Source organism: Aspergillus viridinutans (genome assembly GCF_018404265.1).
Source record: "Aspergillus viridinutans IFM 47045 DNA, scaffold_2, whole genome shotgun sequence".
NCBI classification, from domain to species: domain Eukaryota; kingdom Fungi; phylum Ascomycota; class Eurotiomycetes; order Eurotiales; family Aspergillaceae; genus Aspergillus; species Aspergillus viridinutans.
This window is the reverse complement of record NW_025091218.1, coordinates 3,574,227-3,592,122: the sequence shown is the minus strand read 5'-3', so window position 1 is coordinate 3,592,122 and position 17,896 is coordinate 3,574,227. Positions and strand designations below refer to the sequence as shown.

General features: G+C 51.7%; 6 protein-coding genes across 6 annotated transcripts; all 6 read right to left on the bottom strand.

Annotated features, from left to right (window-relative positions):
• Positions 1-65: 65 nt before the first annotated feature.
• Positions 66-1,343, bottom strand: Aspvir_004679 (transcription initiation factor TFIID subunit 11 family protein; the record flags this gene model as incomplete). Its single annotated transcript, XM_043267903.1, has 2 exons — positions 66-759; positions 829-1,343. 2 exons carry the CDS (start codon positions 1,341-1,343, stop codon positions 66-68), a joined length of 1,209 nt encoding a protein of 402 aa, XP_043123838.1.
• Positions 1,344-2,099: 756 nt separating this feature from the next.
• Aspvir_004678 (adenosylmethionine decarboxylase SPE2) lies at positions 2,100-3,643 on the bottom strand (the record flags this gene model as incomplete). Its single annotated transcript, XM_043267902.1, has 2 exons — positions 2,100-3,460; positions 3,523-3,643. 2 exons carry the CDS (start codon positions 3,641-3,643, stop codon positions 2,100-2,102), a joined length of 1,482 nt encoding a protein of 493 aa, XP_043123837.1.
• A 1,614-nt stretch (positions 3,644-5,257) lies between these two features.
• Positions 5,258-6,721, bottom strand: Aspvir_004677 (TATA-binding protein-associated factor TAF6; the record flags this gene model as incomplete). The annotated part of the gene is made up of 3 exons (XM_043267901.1): positions 5,258-5,806; positions 5,864-6,282; positions 6,352-6,721. The coding sequence occupies 3 exons, from the start codon at positions 6,719-6,721 to the stop codon at positions 5,258-5,260; spliced, it is 1,338 nt and encodes a 445-aa protein (XP_043123836.1).
• Positions 6,722-7,348: 627 nt separating this feature from the next.
• On the bottom strand, positions 7,349-8,693 carry sfh5 (CRAL/TRIO domain protein; the record flags this gene model as incomplete). The annotated part of the gene is made up of 2 exons (XM_043267900.1): positions 7,349-7,964; positions 8,023-8,693. The coding sequence occupies 2 exons, from the start codon at positions 8,691-8,693 to the stop codon at positions 7,349-7,351; spliced, it is 1,287 nt and encodes a 428-aa protein (XP_043123835.1).
• A 1,164-nt stretch (positions 8,694-9,857) lies between these two features.
• Positions 9,858-10,830, bottom strand: Aspvir_004675 (PP1-complex regulatory subunit GLC8; the record flags this gene model as incomplete). Its single annotated transcript, XM_043267899.1, has 3 exons — positions 9,858-9,945; positions 10,006-10,726; positions 10,791-10,830. The coding sequence occupies 3 exons, from the start codon at positions 10,828-10,830 to the stop codon at positions 9,858-9,860; spliced, it is 849 nt and encodes a 282-aa protein (XP_043123834.1).
• Positions 10,831-12,102: 1,272 nt separating this feature from the next.
• Positions 12,103-16,834, bottom strand: Aspvir_004674 (uncharacterized protein; the record flags this gene model as incomplete). Its single annotated transcript, XM_043267898.1, has 3 exons — positions 12,103-15,241; positions 15,335-15,444; positions 15,515-16,834. The coding sequence occupies 3 exons, from the start codon at positions 16,832-16,834 to the stop codon at positions 12,103-12,105; spliced, it is 4,569 nt and encodes a 1,522-aa protein (XP_043123833.1).
• Positions 16,835-17,896: the final 1,062 nt, after the last annotated feature.

The window sequence follows — 17,896 nt, the reverse complement described above, 5'->3', positions numbered from 1 at the left end:
ACAATCCGAAGTGCTTTTGATCATGTCATCATGTCAGAAAGTAAGAGAAACCGAGGAAGGCAGCACTATCGGAAGATGCGTCTTCCTCCAGCACTGCCGGCATTCCAGGTGACTGATCCCCTCACTCCCAAGTTGCCCATACTCAAGCCCGAGAAACCGACACCACCGCCCTCGCCATCACGCTTGTACCGTCGCAATGCCTCGCGAAGATGAGAAGGCAGGAGCTGGCCCCGGTGAGGATTAGGCGGCGGTTTGAATTCCCTTTTTGGTCTTGCTGCAGGGGGTTGCTGTTCTTGCTGCTGCTGCTGCGGAAGACCAGATATAGAAGGCGTGGACGGTTGCGAGCCCTGCTGTTGCGGCATGGGAGAGGACAATGAAGGAGGGATCGGAGTTGAGCGATTGCTGTCCGAGTGCTCCCTCTTGACCGACGGCTGAGGCGGGCTTTGTCCCTGGGCCCCCGTCGCCCTCGCCGCTGCTTCAGCTGCCCTGGCCTCGGCCTCGGCCTCTTCGGCGTCAAAGGCGGCGCGCGCGGCCTGATCATGTGCGATAGCCCACTCGGCCTGAACGGTCCTCGCCTTCTCGATGATCTCGCCCGCAAAGACCTTGGTGAAACCGTTGATGGTCGTCACAACACTGGCGGGAACAGACTGGGACAGCGCGTGGTTGACAATCCGCCGCAGCGTCTCCTTGCGCAGCTTGGCCCTTTTGAACAGATCGTATCGCTCCGACTGAATAGGATTGAACGCATCCACCAGTAACCTATGTTCCGAGAATCCAACGTCAGCCTCGCAAAACACGCTGGGTCAGTAAACTGGGCGAGAAACATACGCAAGATTCTTCTTCTCGGCCTCCGTATCCGTCACCCCTTCCTCACCCCTCAGCATCTCCCCCTCGTCATCAAAGTCCTCATCCTCGTCGCCATCCTCCCCGGCCGCATCCCCCCTCGCCGTCCCACCAGCCCGAACCGACATCCCATCCGCATCCACAGACCCCAGTCGCGTCTCCCCGCGCAGACTCGCCGCATCCTCCCGCTGCTCCCGCTCCCGCTCCTTCTCGGCTTTACTCTTGCGCCCGCGTTTCCCCTTCTTCGCTGCCCCCAGAAACACCCCGTCCGCGCTCGTCCCGCCCAGACTACCTGTGAAACTGCCCGTCACACTTCCCGCGTCGCTAGTGGCACTGAATGCGCGCTGGTCACTGTCTATACTGGCGGGGAAGGACGTCTGCCGAAGGGGGTGCATGCGTGGGCGTTTCGGGTTGGAGCCGAGAGGCAGTGAGGCGGAGGAGGAGATGGAGGGCCGTTTGAGGGGATTCGTCGGCGTTGGGTGAGGTGGCGGTGATGACATTGTGAAGTTGTGTCGTATGAGAGAATAGACAAAGGAGTCAATCAGGTATGTAAGCTCCTGTGGGGGCTTTTGGATGCCTTGTTGATGCTCGCCTTGACGGAGGTTGTTCGTTGGTTTGATATGAGTTGGCCCTCTGACTGACTATGTTGCTTTTGTCTCTTCCACCGACTTAACTGTAAAACGCAAAGAGAAAAGCCAAATCTATAATCTTGTTGTAGTTAATCATGAAAAATTCGCGGTCAAGCTTTGGCGCAGCGAGTGGATGAAGTTGAAGGTATGTTGGAGCTGCGAAGTGATCCCAACCAGAAAGAAACTCCGGACCGATCTGGCAGGTCTGCCGATCGGTAATCGATGCCAGTTGGCGCAGGCCAACAAATCCATCAACACCACACGTTACTACCAGTCTACTTTTGTGAACTCGGATATATATTCCAGATAAAATATGTTCACATACCAAAGAAAGAATGTATACGGATTATAATCAGATGTTCATTGCAAACGCTCGAGTAGCTCAATGCAAAATCACAACAGTAAGGACAGTACATGGAGTCAAGGAGCTTTGTACACGAAACGAACGCTCAAATTCTCGAAGAATTATCTGCAAGCTCAAATGAGGGAAGCAAAGGCTATTGACTGTTCAACGAATATTGGGCAAAAGAAGAACAAAATATGTAGAATGCGACTATTTCCATCTCAAAAGAATGTCCGACCAAATTCCGCAAGAAACGATATCTCGACGTGCTATGGCTTGTTCTTTCAAAATTTCTCCTCTCCCAGCCGAGGGGCCCCCCCTTTCCAGTCCAGGCGTTCATAGTAGCGGAACACAAGCTCATAGCCGTCGAGGTCGTGGACAATCCGGTCCACCCGGCGATATCCCTCCACATGTTCCATTTTGGCGGTCCGACGAGCGGCCAGGTACTTGGCTTCCTTCCACTCGTCTTCGATCTGGCTCAGCGCTGGCTTGGCCTCAAAGAGAGTGACGCTGAAGCGGCCAGGCTTGAAGATGTCGACCACTTGCTTGATGATTCCAGCAGTGGCCTGGCCGTTCTGCGAGTGCGGCACGTTGGTCTCAAAGGACGCATACGAGCAATGTGGCTCTGGAGTGACGTGCACCGTGAAGTAGTGGGTACCGGTCTTTCCTTCAGGAGGCGGAATCACGCCGTTGGCGGAGAAGCCACACGGCGTGAACAGGTAGGCATCGATGCGCGAGTCGGGATACTTCTCCTTAGGATACACGTCGGAAAGACCACAAGCTTCAGAAACGACGGTTCCGAGCGCGTGGCCCTCGGTAGTCAATTCCGGAGGCAGAACCCGGCTTCCTTCGGAGTCCAGGTCGCTCATATCGGAGGAAGTATTGCTGAACACATCGACATGGTCACTCTTCTCCGCATCAAAGTTGCGATAACGGGTCTCCGCAACCGCGGTGGCATGCTCGAGGTAGAACTGCTTGGCGTTCTCCTCGTCCAGATCGGTCATCAAGACTTCCAAAGTCTCATCCTCAGTATCTGCCTGCAGAGCAGCGCCCTGAGGTACGCTGAGGACCTTAGTCTCCGTTTCCGCAAACTCGGTCTTCGCTCCCGGGCTCGTTGGCGGGGTGAGCATGGTATGAGGTTCAGTCAGGTACAAGTACCAATGCTCGCCGTTCATCTTGCCAATCATGTAGGCGCTACCGTTGAGGAAGATCTTATCCATAGTCCGCACTTCATCCCTCCAGCTGCGGTGAGGGCCGCGCTGGCGGTCGGGGAACAGGAAGTTCTTTCGGCTGTAGAACACGCGGTAGGGCGCGGCGGCGACGGAGATTCCACGAGAAGGAGCGGTAGACTTGGGGAAGCCACCGAACAAAGCGGCAATCTCGAGAATGCGTGGGAGACCGGACAGAAGAGTGGTGGTACCACAGGTCTTCAAGATGAGTTTGTGAGGCCAGACGAACATGCTGGACTCGGAGAGCAGGTAAGCATCCACATCCTCCGACGAGACAATAGAAAGGACCTGGCAATTGACGAGATCCAGCATGTCCTTCCAGATCTCCTCGGGCACAGCTTTCAAACCGGCAGGCTGCGCCGGACCTAATTCCTGAGCGGAAGGCGCGAACCACACCTCCAAGAGTTTCTCTGGACCTGTGGGCTGTCAGCCTCTGCCCAATGCTGCTTTCAGACACCACATCACCGCGTAGACATACCTTCAAAAGCATTGGTAGAATCAAGATCCTGCGTTGCCTGGTAATTGATCGTCAAGGACGGAGTTCCGGCAAAGGAAGACGGCGAAGCCGTGTAATTCTGGGGGATGCCGATGTAGACCATTTCCGCTGATTGACGTAATGACCTGTGTGAACGTATGCCGGTGCGAGACCGATTATTGAAACGAGAAGCAACGCAGTGGTGTATATGTAGTTGACCGTAGACACAGAAAGCCTAGGAAGCACTATCTGCTGCCCAGACGAACAGGGGGGCTATGTCCGCCTGAGAGAGAAGGCCCTTTATCGCGATAAAGAGAATGGCACACAGGCCAGATAGACGAAATTCAACACGAGCCCGAAGGGGATGCTAGGGAGGGCGAAAGGACAGGGAGAGGAGGAAAAAGCCTCTTGAAAAAGGAATTGTGACTATATGGCGAGCACCCTCGTACTGGAAGATACCGATACCGGTCAAAGTATCGGGTCTAGCAGACGAGAGTATCTGCTTTTTTGGAAAGAAACGAGAAGATAATTGGAAGCGTGGAAGGAAATGACTCGGGATGTGAGTCGTGTTATCGAGGCCTGGAGGAGCAATTGAGTCAGTTCCAGCTCACTGTGTGCCTGACGAGGGGGTCATGGTCATAATGCGATCGGCAGCTTCCAGCGCATGAAAATAGCACATAAGGAGAAAGGCTTACTTTGCTGGCTTAGACAGGAATCGCAGCAAGTCCTTTGGGTTCATGGAAGGCAAAGTCAGATCGAGCTCAAAACAGCACGACGTAGCGCGAGGCCACAGCTCTGGACATCTGCGAGAGCAACGATAGACTGCAAGCTCCGAGGATGTGGTCGCCTTTTTATGACGGAAAATTAGAGGACGGGCAAAGACAAAGAAATAAGACGAGGGCTATAAGTTCCTCACAAGGTCAGGAGTATAGAATCGATGAGACGTCTTCTTTTTGTCGGGCAGAGTAGGCAGCCGTTGAAGGTTGACAGAAGTTATTATTTATAGAGGTCTGTGGGCGGGAGAACGAGGAGGAAAAAAAAGTTGGTTTCGTGGGGCGCAACTAAAACGCTAAGACTGACTGCTGCTCCGAAGATTGGGCTTGGAGGACGAAGACTCCAGTCGCCAATCAAGGAAGCCTGAAACTTTAGATGATTCCTTTGCGACTCAAAGCGTGGATGTCTTGAATATATTGCAATTGATAAATTGGATTCTACAGAGCGTACTCCTAGAATTCGTAGGTTGTCCTTTTTATGACTTGACGCCGGATTCTTCCTTCGTCCAAATTGGGCAGCCAGAGTAAGTGCCTGAGGCACTCCACTGACTGTCGCGCGACACAATGTTTCTATGCTGATTATGGTAGGCGGTGAGGCACCACCTGACAGTGATGACGTCGCTAACATATACCAGAGCTATGATATGATTTCTTAGGTGTCTATCTCTGATCGATAATAAAACAATAGACAGAGCTCTAGACAATAGACAGAGCTCTAGACAATAGCATTCCGCTCTGGATAATTTTCCTGTTCTCAATTCAGAAGAGATCAAGCGAGGAATAACCACAGATGTTTCCCACTTCGTACGCCACGTAAACGCCAAAGCCCCAATAATGAAATCCTTCCCGCCGCCAAGATGCAAGGCACAGCTGCAATTTTAATGACTCAAAAGAAGAAAACAAATGGACAAGAGAGGAAAAGCAGAGACACAAAAGGAAGCCAAGGGTGGCAGACCGCAAATGCCTCAAGCTTCGAGAATAGCATAGGCCATCTGCACCTCTCCCGCATCCGCGATCCGACCTGCGATGATATCCCCCACTTTGGCGTTTAGTCGCTCGCGGAGCTCGTCGGTCACAATGGCACCGTGCCCATTGGCCAGATTTCTACGGCCCTCCCGCAAGGTGGAGAGGACGGCCAACAGTGCGCCTAGCACCTTTTCGGCCTCCGGTCGTCGAGGGTTGTCTTCTGCCATGCCGTCCGCGAGAAGGCTTGCGTAAGTCGATAGATTAGGAAGTATCAAGACTCGAACAGATTCAGTGCCACCGACAGCATTCAAGCCGATAATAGCACCGTAATGCGCTCCAAATGGTTTTGACGGATCAAGGAAAGTCTTGAGACAGGAGCGGGCGAGTCGAGGTGTGAGTGTATGCGAAGAGTGAGAGTATTTCTTGGAGATGAGGCCGAGGAGAGAAGCGGCCAGGTCGCGTAGAGCAAACTGTTCTGATATGTCTGCATTGCCGCCGAGCTGTCTGCCGATCAGGCAGGTCAGAATGGGGGGAACAAGGGATGCAATCTGGTCCGAATTAGCAGCCAATTCCCATGAAAGGCACTTCAAAAAGAGTAACCGTACATAAGGATCCACATATAGCGACTTGTTCTGCACCAGGGCCTCTGCCATGTGCATGACCTGCGTCAGCACAAAAATATCCTTGAGCCCGTGCGTCACTTTTTCCGATATGAACTGCACAAAGTACGGCACGAGCTGATGCAGCCCCGGATCCTCGCGCAGACTGGCATAGCCCGACGTCCGGTATTCTTCACTAGACTCATCCAGGAAAGCGTTGCAGACTTTCTCGAAGTAGAGCTGAAGTTCCTTGGACAGCACATGCTTGACCAGCGGCTTGACGGCCACGTTCCCAGTGCCGCTCATCGCCGCCAACGTCGAGTTGGCATTGGGCCCCTTGGCCGTCAATTCGAGGTTTCTCGAGTCGGCTGCGGTAGGATTCTGCGGAATGGACGGCTGCACACCTTCAACTGCCAACCAATGAGCTGTACAAGTAAACCAATTAGCATAAACACAGGCCTAAAACGACAGCTGGAAAAAAAAAAACCCCTCACCAGTAAAGGAAATCTCCCTCGGCACCTTGGGCAACGGCGCATTAATCAATTTTTCAAAATCCACCTCCTCGTCCTCGACGTAGAATAACGGCTGCCCGGGTCCCAGCGACGCCTCCCCGAACCGCAACGGCCGTGTGGTTTCATATCCATACAGCGGCTCCACGTCCAGGACCCGCAGGGCCTGCGCAACATCCTGCGTGGTAAGTAGCGTCCGGCGACTGTGTCGCATGAACTTGAGAGCCTCTTCGAGGACCTGTGCGATGCGGTATTCAACGTCACGCGCGAGGTTCTCGGTCACTTCGTTGCTGAGATTGACGATGCCGACGGACTCGGCCACGTCGCGGATGTTATCTGGGTTCCAAACTGACATGGTTAAGCTTGTAGTCTTCGCTTCTGAAGGTTAGGGTGAGGTGGGAACGAAGTCAAGCTCGTGAGGAGTAAGGGCGCGGTTGACGATGGACTGGATGAAAGTATTTGTATCGCGAGTTCGAAGGAAGTAAACCTGATTTATTGAAACATGCGGGACGCTGCAAAAAGGACAAGCCACATTCTGACAGTTCAAGGCAGCTGGCTTAAGGTGATCAATGGTAGAGGAAGATGAGGGCTTAGTTCGACCCGAACAGCTCTTGCGAACATCGAAAGTGTTGCGGAGTGCGGAAGAAACTGCGGCTTTGGTATCTCTGGTCTCCCATATACCAACTACTGCCCTGTCCATGTGATAGTGATCCAAAGATGAGAATACCTACAATTATAGGCGCACAAAAGATCATCCAGAGTGGAGTTCCTATTATTATTACTACTAATTAAGTATATATGTTCTAGTTAAGCTGGTTTATCTACTCCTTTTCGCAAAAACGTAGCAATTCCGAGGTATCAAATGTGCGCACACAAAAACGAGAACAAAGCAGTCTGCCTATCCTCCCGGGTATCATGCCTGTTTCTCCTGTTCCATTCCTTTCAATATGTCAAATCCGAGTGTGTGACGGCCTTATCACGCTCACTTAGCATCAGTAGCGGGGGCTTCCAGGGCAGTGACAGCAGGGTCAGCCTTTGGCTGCTCTGGAGCAGACTCAGGTTTGGATTCCTGCTGAGCAATCTCCTCCTCCTTGTTCTCCTTGGCCTGCTCCTTTGGCTGGTCATTTGTCGCAGCCTCAGCTGCAGCGGGGGCAGGCTCGTCCTGAGTGATGTTGACGGTTCTCGCTCCCTCCTGAAGAGCAGGGGCGCTTCCACCGTAGGCCTTGGGGAATTGCTCCTTCAGAGAAGGGAACTCGCGAGCCAGATTGGCGCCGTTGGAGATAGGGTGGAACTTGCGAGTGGTATTCTTGCTCAGGAAAACCTTCATGGCGGCAAACATCCAGCCCATGATGGCAGGGACATTGACGAAGAACTTCTCCCGGAGAAGTTCAGGGTAAGCTGTGGTGAAGACTTCAATGGTCTTCTTGGTGGCGGCTTTGATGGCAGGATTCAGGCGCAGGAAGCTCACGTTCAGATAGTCATGGACTTGGATCATCTGATAGGGGTCCTCGCCATCGTAGTCAATCACAGAGGTGGCCTCTGCCATCTTCAGCTCCTTGACCGCCAGCTCCATAAGCGCAACACGCCACTTGACGAACCTACAAGCGTAAAACAACGGTTAGGATCCGCGGGATATCCTTTGGCAGATGTACTCACTCATCCATATCACCAAAAGTGGTGTTGATATCCTTGACACCACCGTAGATATTCCAGGTGACAACAGTCTCCGTACCATTAGCCTCCTTGTAGACGGTCAAATAACCCAGTCCGCCAAACTTGGTCGCGCTGTAGCTGGTCGACTCAGCAAGTGCGGAGGGGTTCATCTCCTTCCGCCACTTCAAGGCCTTGGTCAGCTGTTCCTCAGCCAGCTTGACATTGCCCTCGTTCGCGCGCAGGAACTTGATCAGAACGTTGACGGTGGGAGCATCGCTCGAGTCCTTGAGCGGGACCCCCCACATCTCTGCATGGCCGGTGCTGGAGAGAATGGCAGGAAGACGCTCAAAGAATTGAGCCAGGGCAGGGTTTTTAGCAAGGTAGGCAGGCTGTTCCGGCTGCTCAGCGACAGGCTTCTCCTCTGCGGCCTGAGGCGGCTGCTGCCCTTCGGCGGGAGCCTTGTCGGCCTCAGCGGGGGTCTCTGCAGTGGTGGGTTGAGCGGCAGTGGTTTCAACGGCAGGCTGTGCGGTTGTGGTTTCGGTCTTGTTCTCTGGTTGTGGCTCCGTGGTCTCGGTCGTCTCCTTGGGGGTGTCAGTGTTGGTAACGACGGTAGGCTGCGACTCTGGGGCATCAGCAGCAGGAGCGGTAGTCTTTTCGGGCTGTTGGTCGGCCATGGTGAGTGTGATGAAAGAAATAGGAAGTCTGGAAAATGGTAATGACTATTGACTGAACGTCTTGCTCAGAAGAGAGCCTTTGAGCTGATGGACAGGAGAGAAGGACAGAGAAACCGGAGGATTGATGCAGGAAGATAAACAACAATCACATGCAGCGTCACGAGATGGTAAATATAGCTCCCTATATTTCCTTCTACATAATAATAATGTTTTTTCTCGAAACCTAAAAAAAATGAAAAGGACGCTGCTGTAGCCTGTATCCCCTGAATTCCCCTGTCCTTTTGTCGGAGTTATTTTTCTACATCCACTTTGTAGATAGGTTCTATTTTTACCAACAAACTATATCTACAGAGTATATTTGACGTAGTAGATACACCCCTTTTCAACGCAACAAACAAACATTCGGACCAGCCAGCAATTGACGAGTCAACTCCAGCATGTCAGGCATCATCTTTTGTTTTATCACTTTCGTGCTGATGAGAAAGGACGATGGATAGATATGCGCATCAGTCTCAAACAAGATAATTGCGCGGAGTAACTCGTAGGTTCCATACAATCCTTCATTTGGCCCTTGGGGTAATTGCGGTCCAACGATGTCTTGAAACTTAGTTTCTGTGGCAGATTATCTATCTACAATTTCAATCAAGAAAATTGGACCCAGAGACAATTCAATTGACTCTACCCAGATAATCAAGGCCAAGACATTATGGTTGTAACAGGTAAAGACAATAATCATCCTCATGAAAAGCAGGATTTGCTGTCAATAGCCACGGAGTAGATGGCATCTTATTGCCCTGACTTGATGACTCGAAACTCAATGTACCAAAGAGCAGAGACTCTAAACAAGTGGCAATTCATTTCTTGAACCGAGTCCTATTTACCCTCAATTCACATACAATTTCGCATACATATCGTCTATCCTGACTGAAGATCCGACAGGGACGGTGGGGTTTCTCATCAAAACTGAAGAGAAAATGAACTGGGTGGGAGTTTCACTCCCAAGCACCCTTGATACTACTCTTCACAACCGTAGAAAAATGCAATCGCTGGGGAATATACACTGACAGAATAAAACACAAACACTCATCGAAGGCGGGAACCCAAGGTCATGGTTGACCTAATCTTATTGAGAATCACCAATTGTGAACTTCTCTGGAACCATGGTCATCGTGGTGGGTTTACTGAGTCATTGTTGTCGTTGTCATCATCATCATCATCATCTTCTTCCATCTCGTCCAGGTCTTCGGGATGCCTTAGGAACGGCCACAGTTAGTACGCGCGCCGACACCATCGAAAGAAGACGGCCACTTACGCTAGAAGTTCCTTGATATTCCTCATCTCATAATGCTTCCTGCGCATCTGCTCAAACTGACGATGCTTCTCTCTGGCCTCTTCGGTCGTCATGAGATGATCCCCATCCGCACCGGCACCGTTCTCCTCTCCTGTCCCGACAACAACATGCTTGTCGCTGCGATGCGAATCGTTGCTCAAGCTGCGCTCGCGGATGATCCGATTCCCTCCGCTGCCCACCGTGTATGATGCCTCTTCGGCCTCCCCGAGTTCCAGGTCGGGAATATCATCCACGGAGAACCCCTTTCGAGGCCCCTTCTTGGTACTGTCCAGTTCATCGACCACCACATCCTGCGCGTCGATCAGGCTCTCCTCTGCTTCTGCGAGTTGCAGTTCCTCCTCATCCTCGGCGGGATCGTAGTGCGGGGCAAACGGAGTCTTGGGCTCGTCGATCTTCATCTTGGCTGTTTTCTCCTGCTCCGTCAGGTACAGGTTCGCTTCGTCCCACTTCAAGCGCGGTGAGATCTCCTCGTCGTGGCCGCGGGTGTTCGCCAATGATTGTCTTCGAGAGGACGAACCAGGGCGCATATTGGACGACGACCGGCGCCGACCAGCGTTCTGAAGTGTATTCTGCAGGGTAATTTCCTTCGTATCTACATTGTCCATGCGTGCTGGGCTAATGAAGAAATTCTCTGTCGAGTGAGCTGTCTGAGGGACATTTCCGCTGGAGTTCTTGAGGATGCCTGATTGTAGCGGATTCCAGTCAACAACGCTCAACGTCATCTGAATCAAGTAAGTAGAATTTACCTTTGGGCCGCTTAGGCACATCCTCATGATTATGCGCCATGGTCATCATTTGTGTAGGAATCACGTCAAGTTGAAGAAGAAAAGGGTAGCGGGGAAAACCAAAGAATACAAGGGAAACTAAGCGTAGAAGTCAAGACAGTGGTTGGAAAAAAGAAAGAAAAAGGAACGGAGACGAGTAAAGAAGTGTCGACGCTTTCCAAGTCAGACAACGATAGACAGTGTCATGTGCAATTTCAGCCCAAAATCAACCAGCAGCCAGAGCTGAGTAACACCCGAAAGGAATGATGCTGATGACCGTGGATGATTGTTATTTTGGGTTGCTAGCGGGGTCTTCTCAGCCTCCCGAGTGACCAGAGTCAACCTAACAGTACACAGAGTACGGTCAGTGCGAGACTTCGAGGCCTGTGGAGACGATCGTGCGACGTTTCAGATATGATTCCGAATTTGTGCTCACTTGAGTGTCGTACAGTAGAAGGATAAGTGAGACATATACGGAAATGGGCTGAAATTGTCTATTCTGTTATAGAATGATATGGACGCCAGAGAGGTATATAGAATACCAGAGTCAGGTAGGAAGGAGAGTGGGTGAAGCACGTGGGGGCAACCTAAGCGGATGACGTCGACGGGCGAATGCATCAATGCACTGCTCTCAAGAGGGAAATAAGACCAAACCATGAATGCTACATCAAGGTGGTATGCATCGCCTAGTCTACGACTTGGTCGCAATATCTTCGGCTATTGGCATGTTTGATGGACAAACTTTAACCTTAACGAATTCAGAGACTTCTGTATGTTCGCCTATCATGCTCGTCTCTAGTACCAGGCTTCAGAAACAAAATGCCGCCAAACCTGTGTCTTCCGAATCCAATACATGGTGTTCAACTCCAAAGCATTCAAGCCATGAGAAAGGTTAGATGGTATAGTGCCAGTCGAGTATGCAGATCGCCACCCTCAAGACAAAGGCCGTGAACGAAAAGTCGAGTACCAGGAAAAACGAGTAGAACCAAGTCCTCTTGCCCAAGTGTGCTAAACGAGTGTCCCAACCTCACATGCTAGAAGAATACAACTACAAGGAAGAAATGCAGGCGGTCGAGATGCTCTAAGCTCGCAAGAAATGAAAGCGCAGTATCTGCACTAGGAATTAGCCAGAAGTAAAAGATCCGGTGTGGAAATGGTAAGAAGATATTAGGCCCAGGGGATAACAACAACCATTGCGTGGTATCGAAAAACAAGCAGAAAAAGTGCTAAAGGATATAAAAGAAATGATAGCACCCGAGTTTAGTCAAGAAAAAAACTGTGTATTGATGGTAAATCAAGCGATGGAATCAAACTCCTCGCGTTCGCGAAGCCTGTTCCGCGCGAGTTGGTCGCCTCCGTTGGCTGACAGCTGCATCCAGTGCAGTGCCAGGCACATGCTCTGCGGATCGGACTTGCTGTCCTTGTCACGGCGGTACATCATCTCAGCCTTGAATGTATCTCTGGGAGAGGTAAGTGGCAGCGTGACACGAGGAAGAAGCTCCGGATGGGTTAAATAGAGAATCGCCAGCTCCCGCTGGGCGACAGGATTTCCTTCTTTTGCAGTGATGATCCACATCCCAGCAGCATCCTCAATAGCGTGGCTCGGTCTGGCGTTGAAGCCGAAGGGCTGAGGCACATGGCGTCGGCTCAGTTCCTGAGAGACAATCCTGTCGGCAATCTCGACCATGCTGTTGCAGACCTCTTCCTTGAGACTCAACGCTGCCAAGCCAAACTGCAGAAATGCGGTTCCACTGTCGGTCTTATTTAGCGTCTCGCCGGGAACGAAAGCTGAAATAAATTGGAGATCTCGGAAAAGCGTCTTGGGCTTCACTTCTAAGAGAAGGCTACGCAGCGCGTCCACAATTTGGTTCTCCGTAGGTGCGGAGTATTCCGAAGGCCGAGAGTCAAAAGCGACAGATTCGGCCACTGGAGACGTCGGAGTTTGCAAGAAGTCCTTCTCAGCTCCACGGAGAGTTCGTGATTCTGAGAAGCTATACCGTGCAGCTCGTTTGCCATGGAGCCCCAGTTCCCTCGAGTGCACATGCTCCTTATCAGCATGCGCATAGGCCTTGTCATCATTATCCACGTTCAAGGACGCAATGACCAATGCTCTCAAATCACGCAATGCATTTAGCTTGACGAATGGGTTCCCGTGGCGCGAAAATATCTCGATCAATTGGCGGAAAACAACTCCGTACGAAAATGGAGGTTGATCTTCAGCCGCTCGAGCGCTCTCGGACATGGGCACTGAGGATGTATCATCAGACTCTCGAGCCCGTCCAGATATGGGAGGCCCCAGCGACTTGCTTCTTCGGCCCCTGGATTGGGAGCATCTGGTTATTTGGCGGACTGTGCGTGCATTGCACTCTGTATAAAAGCGCTGGATCTTCTCGCGCTTCTTCATCTGTATACGAATTCGCTCTTGGTCCAAGGCATTTCCAAACCAGGCGTCTGTTTCGCTTCCACAGCTCCAGACGGGTGAACCGAGATCACTCAAAAGTAGACTTGTCAAAGCCTGTTTTAATTCGTCCAGGAAAGCGACTTTGCCTTGACCTTTGCAATCTTTCTGGCGGGCCGGCTGAGCAACGGCCTCACTGAGCATCGACGGCGGACGGGAGTAGAAACTCGATGCACTTGCTGCATAGGGCGCATTCTGATGTGGTACAGACCAAAACGTGCTGTATGTGTCACCCGTTGATACGGAGGTTGCCTTGGAAGGCGAGTCTCCAATCGAAAGACCATCAGCGGCAGAGGGGACTCGGAGGATCCTCCACTTATCGGAAATAGAGCTTTGAAAGGACGATTTGCGATTCAGCGGCGGCAGGTCTTGAGTGTATCTGGAAAAGGAATCGGACGAGCGGAGACTGCCGGCAGAGGATTGGGAAGCAAACGACAACTCTTCACCAGCAGTGCTCACTGGGCGCAAACTTGACGAGGAAAGGCCAAGGAAGCTTCGGTTACTGGACCCTTCGAACTTGACTCGTTCTTTTTGGAACAATTCGCTGGCCCAGAGAACAGGGGCTTCGGCCATTGTATCTCCGACGAGTCGGTTGATACTTACTTTGACCTCGTAGCAGAATCGGTGAATACGCTCTTCCCCCTTGCAAAAATTGTCAATATTGTTCTGTGCTAGCCATTTCCGCGTCAACTCGACCTGCTCATCAGACAGTTTGTTCGGACCACCTTGGCTGCTTGGCGCTTTCATGACATTCATCACCTGCAACTCTGGCTTTTGCAGAACGGATCCTCCCGATGCGCGGGGGCTGCTGCGCGTTCGACGCTCGTTGGCAGGAATGGGCTGACAAAGGCGAGCGGAGTAGACCATCGTCTTCAGTGCCAATGCCACATTCCTTGCGTCCTCGTACCGCATCGAGTTCTTGACGTCGGTCATGTACCACATCTTGTTTCGCAACTTCGTAATGGTTTTGATCGTCTCTTTCACAGTTCCCTGCAGTTGCCACAAACTGCGATTCAGTGCCACAAAGTCGGTTTCGCAGCGCTCGATCACGGAGTGAGCTACCCGGAGCGAGCGTGAACACGATGTGTGCATAGGTTCCAGGATCCAAGAGTCATCGCCAAGGCGAGAGGGTACGTCGGCGACACTGCGAAGAAGCTGACGACTAGCATTCCACCAATAATGGGCACCCATAAAATCAGAAGTATGGTGGCAGTGTGACATGGCCTGATTGAATCTTTTCTTCAGCGAAGATGATTCTGAAGGGGGCATTAGGTCGCGCTCCGCGCAGTAGTCTGAGCGATCTCCAGCAGGATTCTCCCGGACGAGCTTGATGATCGCTGTGTGGAGAGCTTCGAAGTTGTCCTCCATGCCCAAAGTGGTGGACAGACAGGTATCAGTATCACTGAGCTGGCCATCGGAGAATAAACCCGGGACTAGGCGATGACCGCCTTCGGTGACAGAGAAGATGGCCCATTCTTCCGTGGAGGGGTACTCAAGACCGGGACGACTATCAGGCTCGACCAAGGCAGACAATTCAAAGCGGATACGGTCAGCGTTGCGACTCAGACGATCTTCCGAGCACGTAAAAAAATCCATGTCCGCGGAGGAGAATGCTTTTGAAGAAAACTGCGGAGAAGAGCCACCATTCAGATTACGCCGGTAGAACCCTGGCTCTGGGAAGGCGGTGGTACGTCTTTCAGGAAAAGACTGCAAGGAGCTGGGAGATAAGGCAGATGATCCGGAGGAGGGAGTGGGAGAGCTACATGCGGGAGATGTCGCCGTGGGAAACAGGGCGCCCACCACGGTTAGCACGTCTGTAGCAGATAGCATGAGAAAGGCGCACGGTGATTCGTGATGACTTCTGGGTTCTGAAGGCTGGGCAAATTGCATGTTGTCGGTGTCCGTTGTCTCGAACTGACGAAGCATGTTCTCAACGTGTTGGCGGACCGCAGGACGAGTCATTGAAAAGTGATGCCTGTCGCAGGAGATCAATGGTTTAGGACAATTCTCTCTCTCTCTCTCTCTCTCTCTCTCTCTCATCGAAAAGTTCAGAAATGGTAGCACTTACATTGAGCGTAGAATAGCAAAGACCTGCGAATACGCCCTAAGGGCAACCTGTCCAAGGAGCTTTTCTCTGGCATCTTTCCTGATATGGAAATCAAGAAGAAGACCGAGGGCCTAAAAGAAAGAGGGGGATCAGTTCTCTAGAGTCCAAGAATCGCAACGTTTAGGACGGGCTGGAACAGACCTCCGGATAAGCAAGAGCCCCAGAGATAAATTTAGGGAAGAACCACTGGAGGAGCAAATACTCTAGAAATCGAGCACGACAGTCCGGATAATCCAGTTTCTGCAAAATGGCGCGAGCGAACTTGAACACGGCATGAGGAAAGCCTGCATCTGGGTCATCAAGGAGTTTGAATAGGGCATCTACAGCAGAGGCGAAATATTCCTCAGCAACGTCAGTTTTCAAGGGGTCAAGGGACCCCGCATCAAAGCCCAGTCCGGCTGGGGTTTCGATATGCTCCAGGAGGAACGCGCCGGTCTGGAGGATGTCCATGAGGTAGAGCTCAAACTTTGGTCTGGCTTTCCAGGCGCTACCCATCGTCCAGGTTGAGAGGATGTGGCCAATGAGGGGATAGAACCTATTGCCTCCTTGGGTGATAAGTTCAGCGCAAACAGAAGACCAAACATCCAAACGCAAGCGAGCCTCTGGGGTATCAGAGTCCAAGGGGGTAGCAAAAACATTGAAGACCAAGTTGGAGATAGCGTCCGTTCTCTCAAAATTGACAGCATGATCTCGGAAAGGAACGGATGCAGCAGAAGTGCGTTTAGGTAGAGAATACTGGTTCCGTGAACGGGCCGCAGAAAGGAATGTGTGGTCACCAGAGTCCAGAGATGTGGCCGACGAGGATAACAAGGCATTCAGCTGTGCGGCTGTCAAGCTGCACAACCTCTCACAAAGGAACTGAGGGTTGGTCCGGACCAACTGCAAAATCCCAAGAAGATCGGACCTTGACTGAGGGCTGAGCTGAAGGAAAAAATCCGGGGAACGTTCCACAGCAGATTCCTGCGCTGAGGACCAGTCTTCCGATGGGTCCTGGCGGTGGAAGTGGCGACGCATGGCCAGATCATGGGAATCCTGAAGGTCCAAAATGGTATGATACAAGGCAAGGAAGTTCGCCTTATCCTCGTGTTTGAGACTTTCGACTAAACCGCGCTGCACGACGCCTCCAACGCGAACCAAGCGCGCGGAGATACCGATGGATATCTTGGTGGCATGAAGACGGTTTTCCAGCGTTTTGCGACGGGCTTGCTTGTGCTGATTTTGGCGATAGCGGATCGCAAAATCCTCGAATGACACCTTGGAGGGTTCTGTTGATACGGATGGTGATGTGATTGTTATTGGTGGTTGATCCATTGCCTGGCGGCCATCCGAGCGCACGGGAGCTGCTATGAATTGCGCACTGGAACGGCCCGAGTCCTCAGACTCACCTATGGTCAGATCAACCTGAGAAACGGGGGAGCGATCAACGCTCCCGTCGTCAGGAACCAACAGCATGGGCGACATGCTGGGAGTTGGAACAGTAGATGGCTGAGACACCGAGGAGGAATCTTGCGCGCGACTCGCGGAATTACATGTTGAAGTAGCCTGAGATGATAGGGGCAACAGGGCTGAGATAGGGATATTAGTTAAATCAGAGTTGGAAATCAGCACCTCAGAAAACAACTATTGGCGGGAGGGACTGAACAAGGGGGAGACTTTTGCTTGTCACAAGAGCAAAGAATCCGCTCTTCCGTCCGATTTAAATTTGGAATAACGGAGGCGAAGGGATAGGGTGTACTCACAGGTCACATAAGAGGCCAGAATTGACGGTAGACCATCGCGTTGGGCATCGAACATGGTGTTGCCATGGACAGCGCCCCGGCCACCCAGCCAAGAGGACAATCGAGATCGCGAAATGGCTCGGACGCCAGAAACCTGCTCTTTAGCACATGATTCCCTTACTGAACTTGATGAGATCGAAGACAGCTCCTCATCACGATGTTGAGGATTGTCCGCAACTGCCGAGCGCTCCAGAGTGAGATGGAGAGCCGTGAAAGATACGAGGTAAGACGAAGCAGTGGACGGGAGGAAGCTCGGGGATTTTGTCGCAGTTATACGAAGAGTGATGGTAGAGAGGCGGCGTGCTAGTGTGATGCAGGAATCCAGAAAGAGGGTGAGGAAGTCAATCAATGATAGTGGTGATACGTCGTATGGGAAATAGGTGGATAATTATTGGAAAGAATTGAAGAAGCAATCAAATAGTCTCCTTCTACTGTAGTATGCGAGGTAAGGCCTGGCAGGCAGAAGAGGAAGTGGGAGAGAGAGGACTAGAAGAAAGAGACGATAGGATAATGGATATAGATAGGATTATCTTTTCCAGGATGGATGCTTGACTAAGTACGTCGAAGAATCGAAAGATGACATGCAGGAAACGAAAGAGAGAAATGGAGGACAAGTGGATGGATGGATGGATGGATAGAGAGAGTAATACTAGATGCAGTGGTGACTACTGCCAACAAATCAATAATGCTACTACTGCTACTGCTTCTGGTAGGAGGAAATGATCCCAGCTGGAAGAGGGGCTAG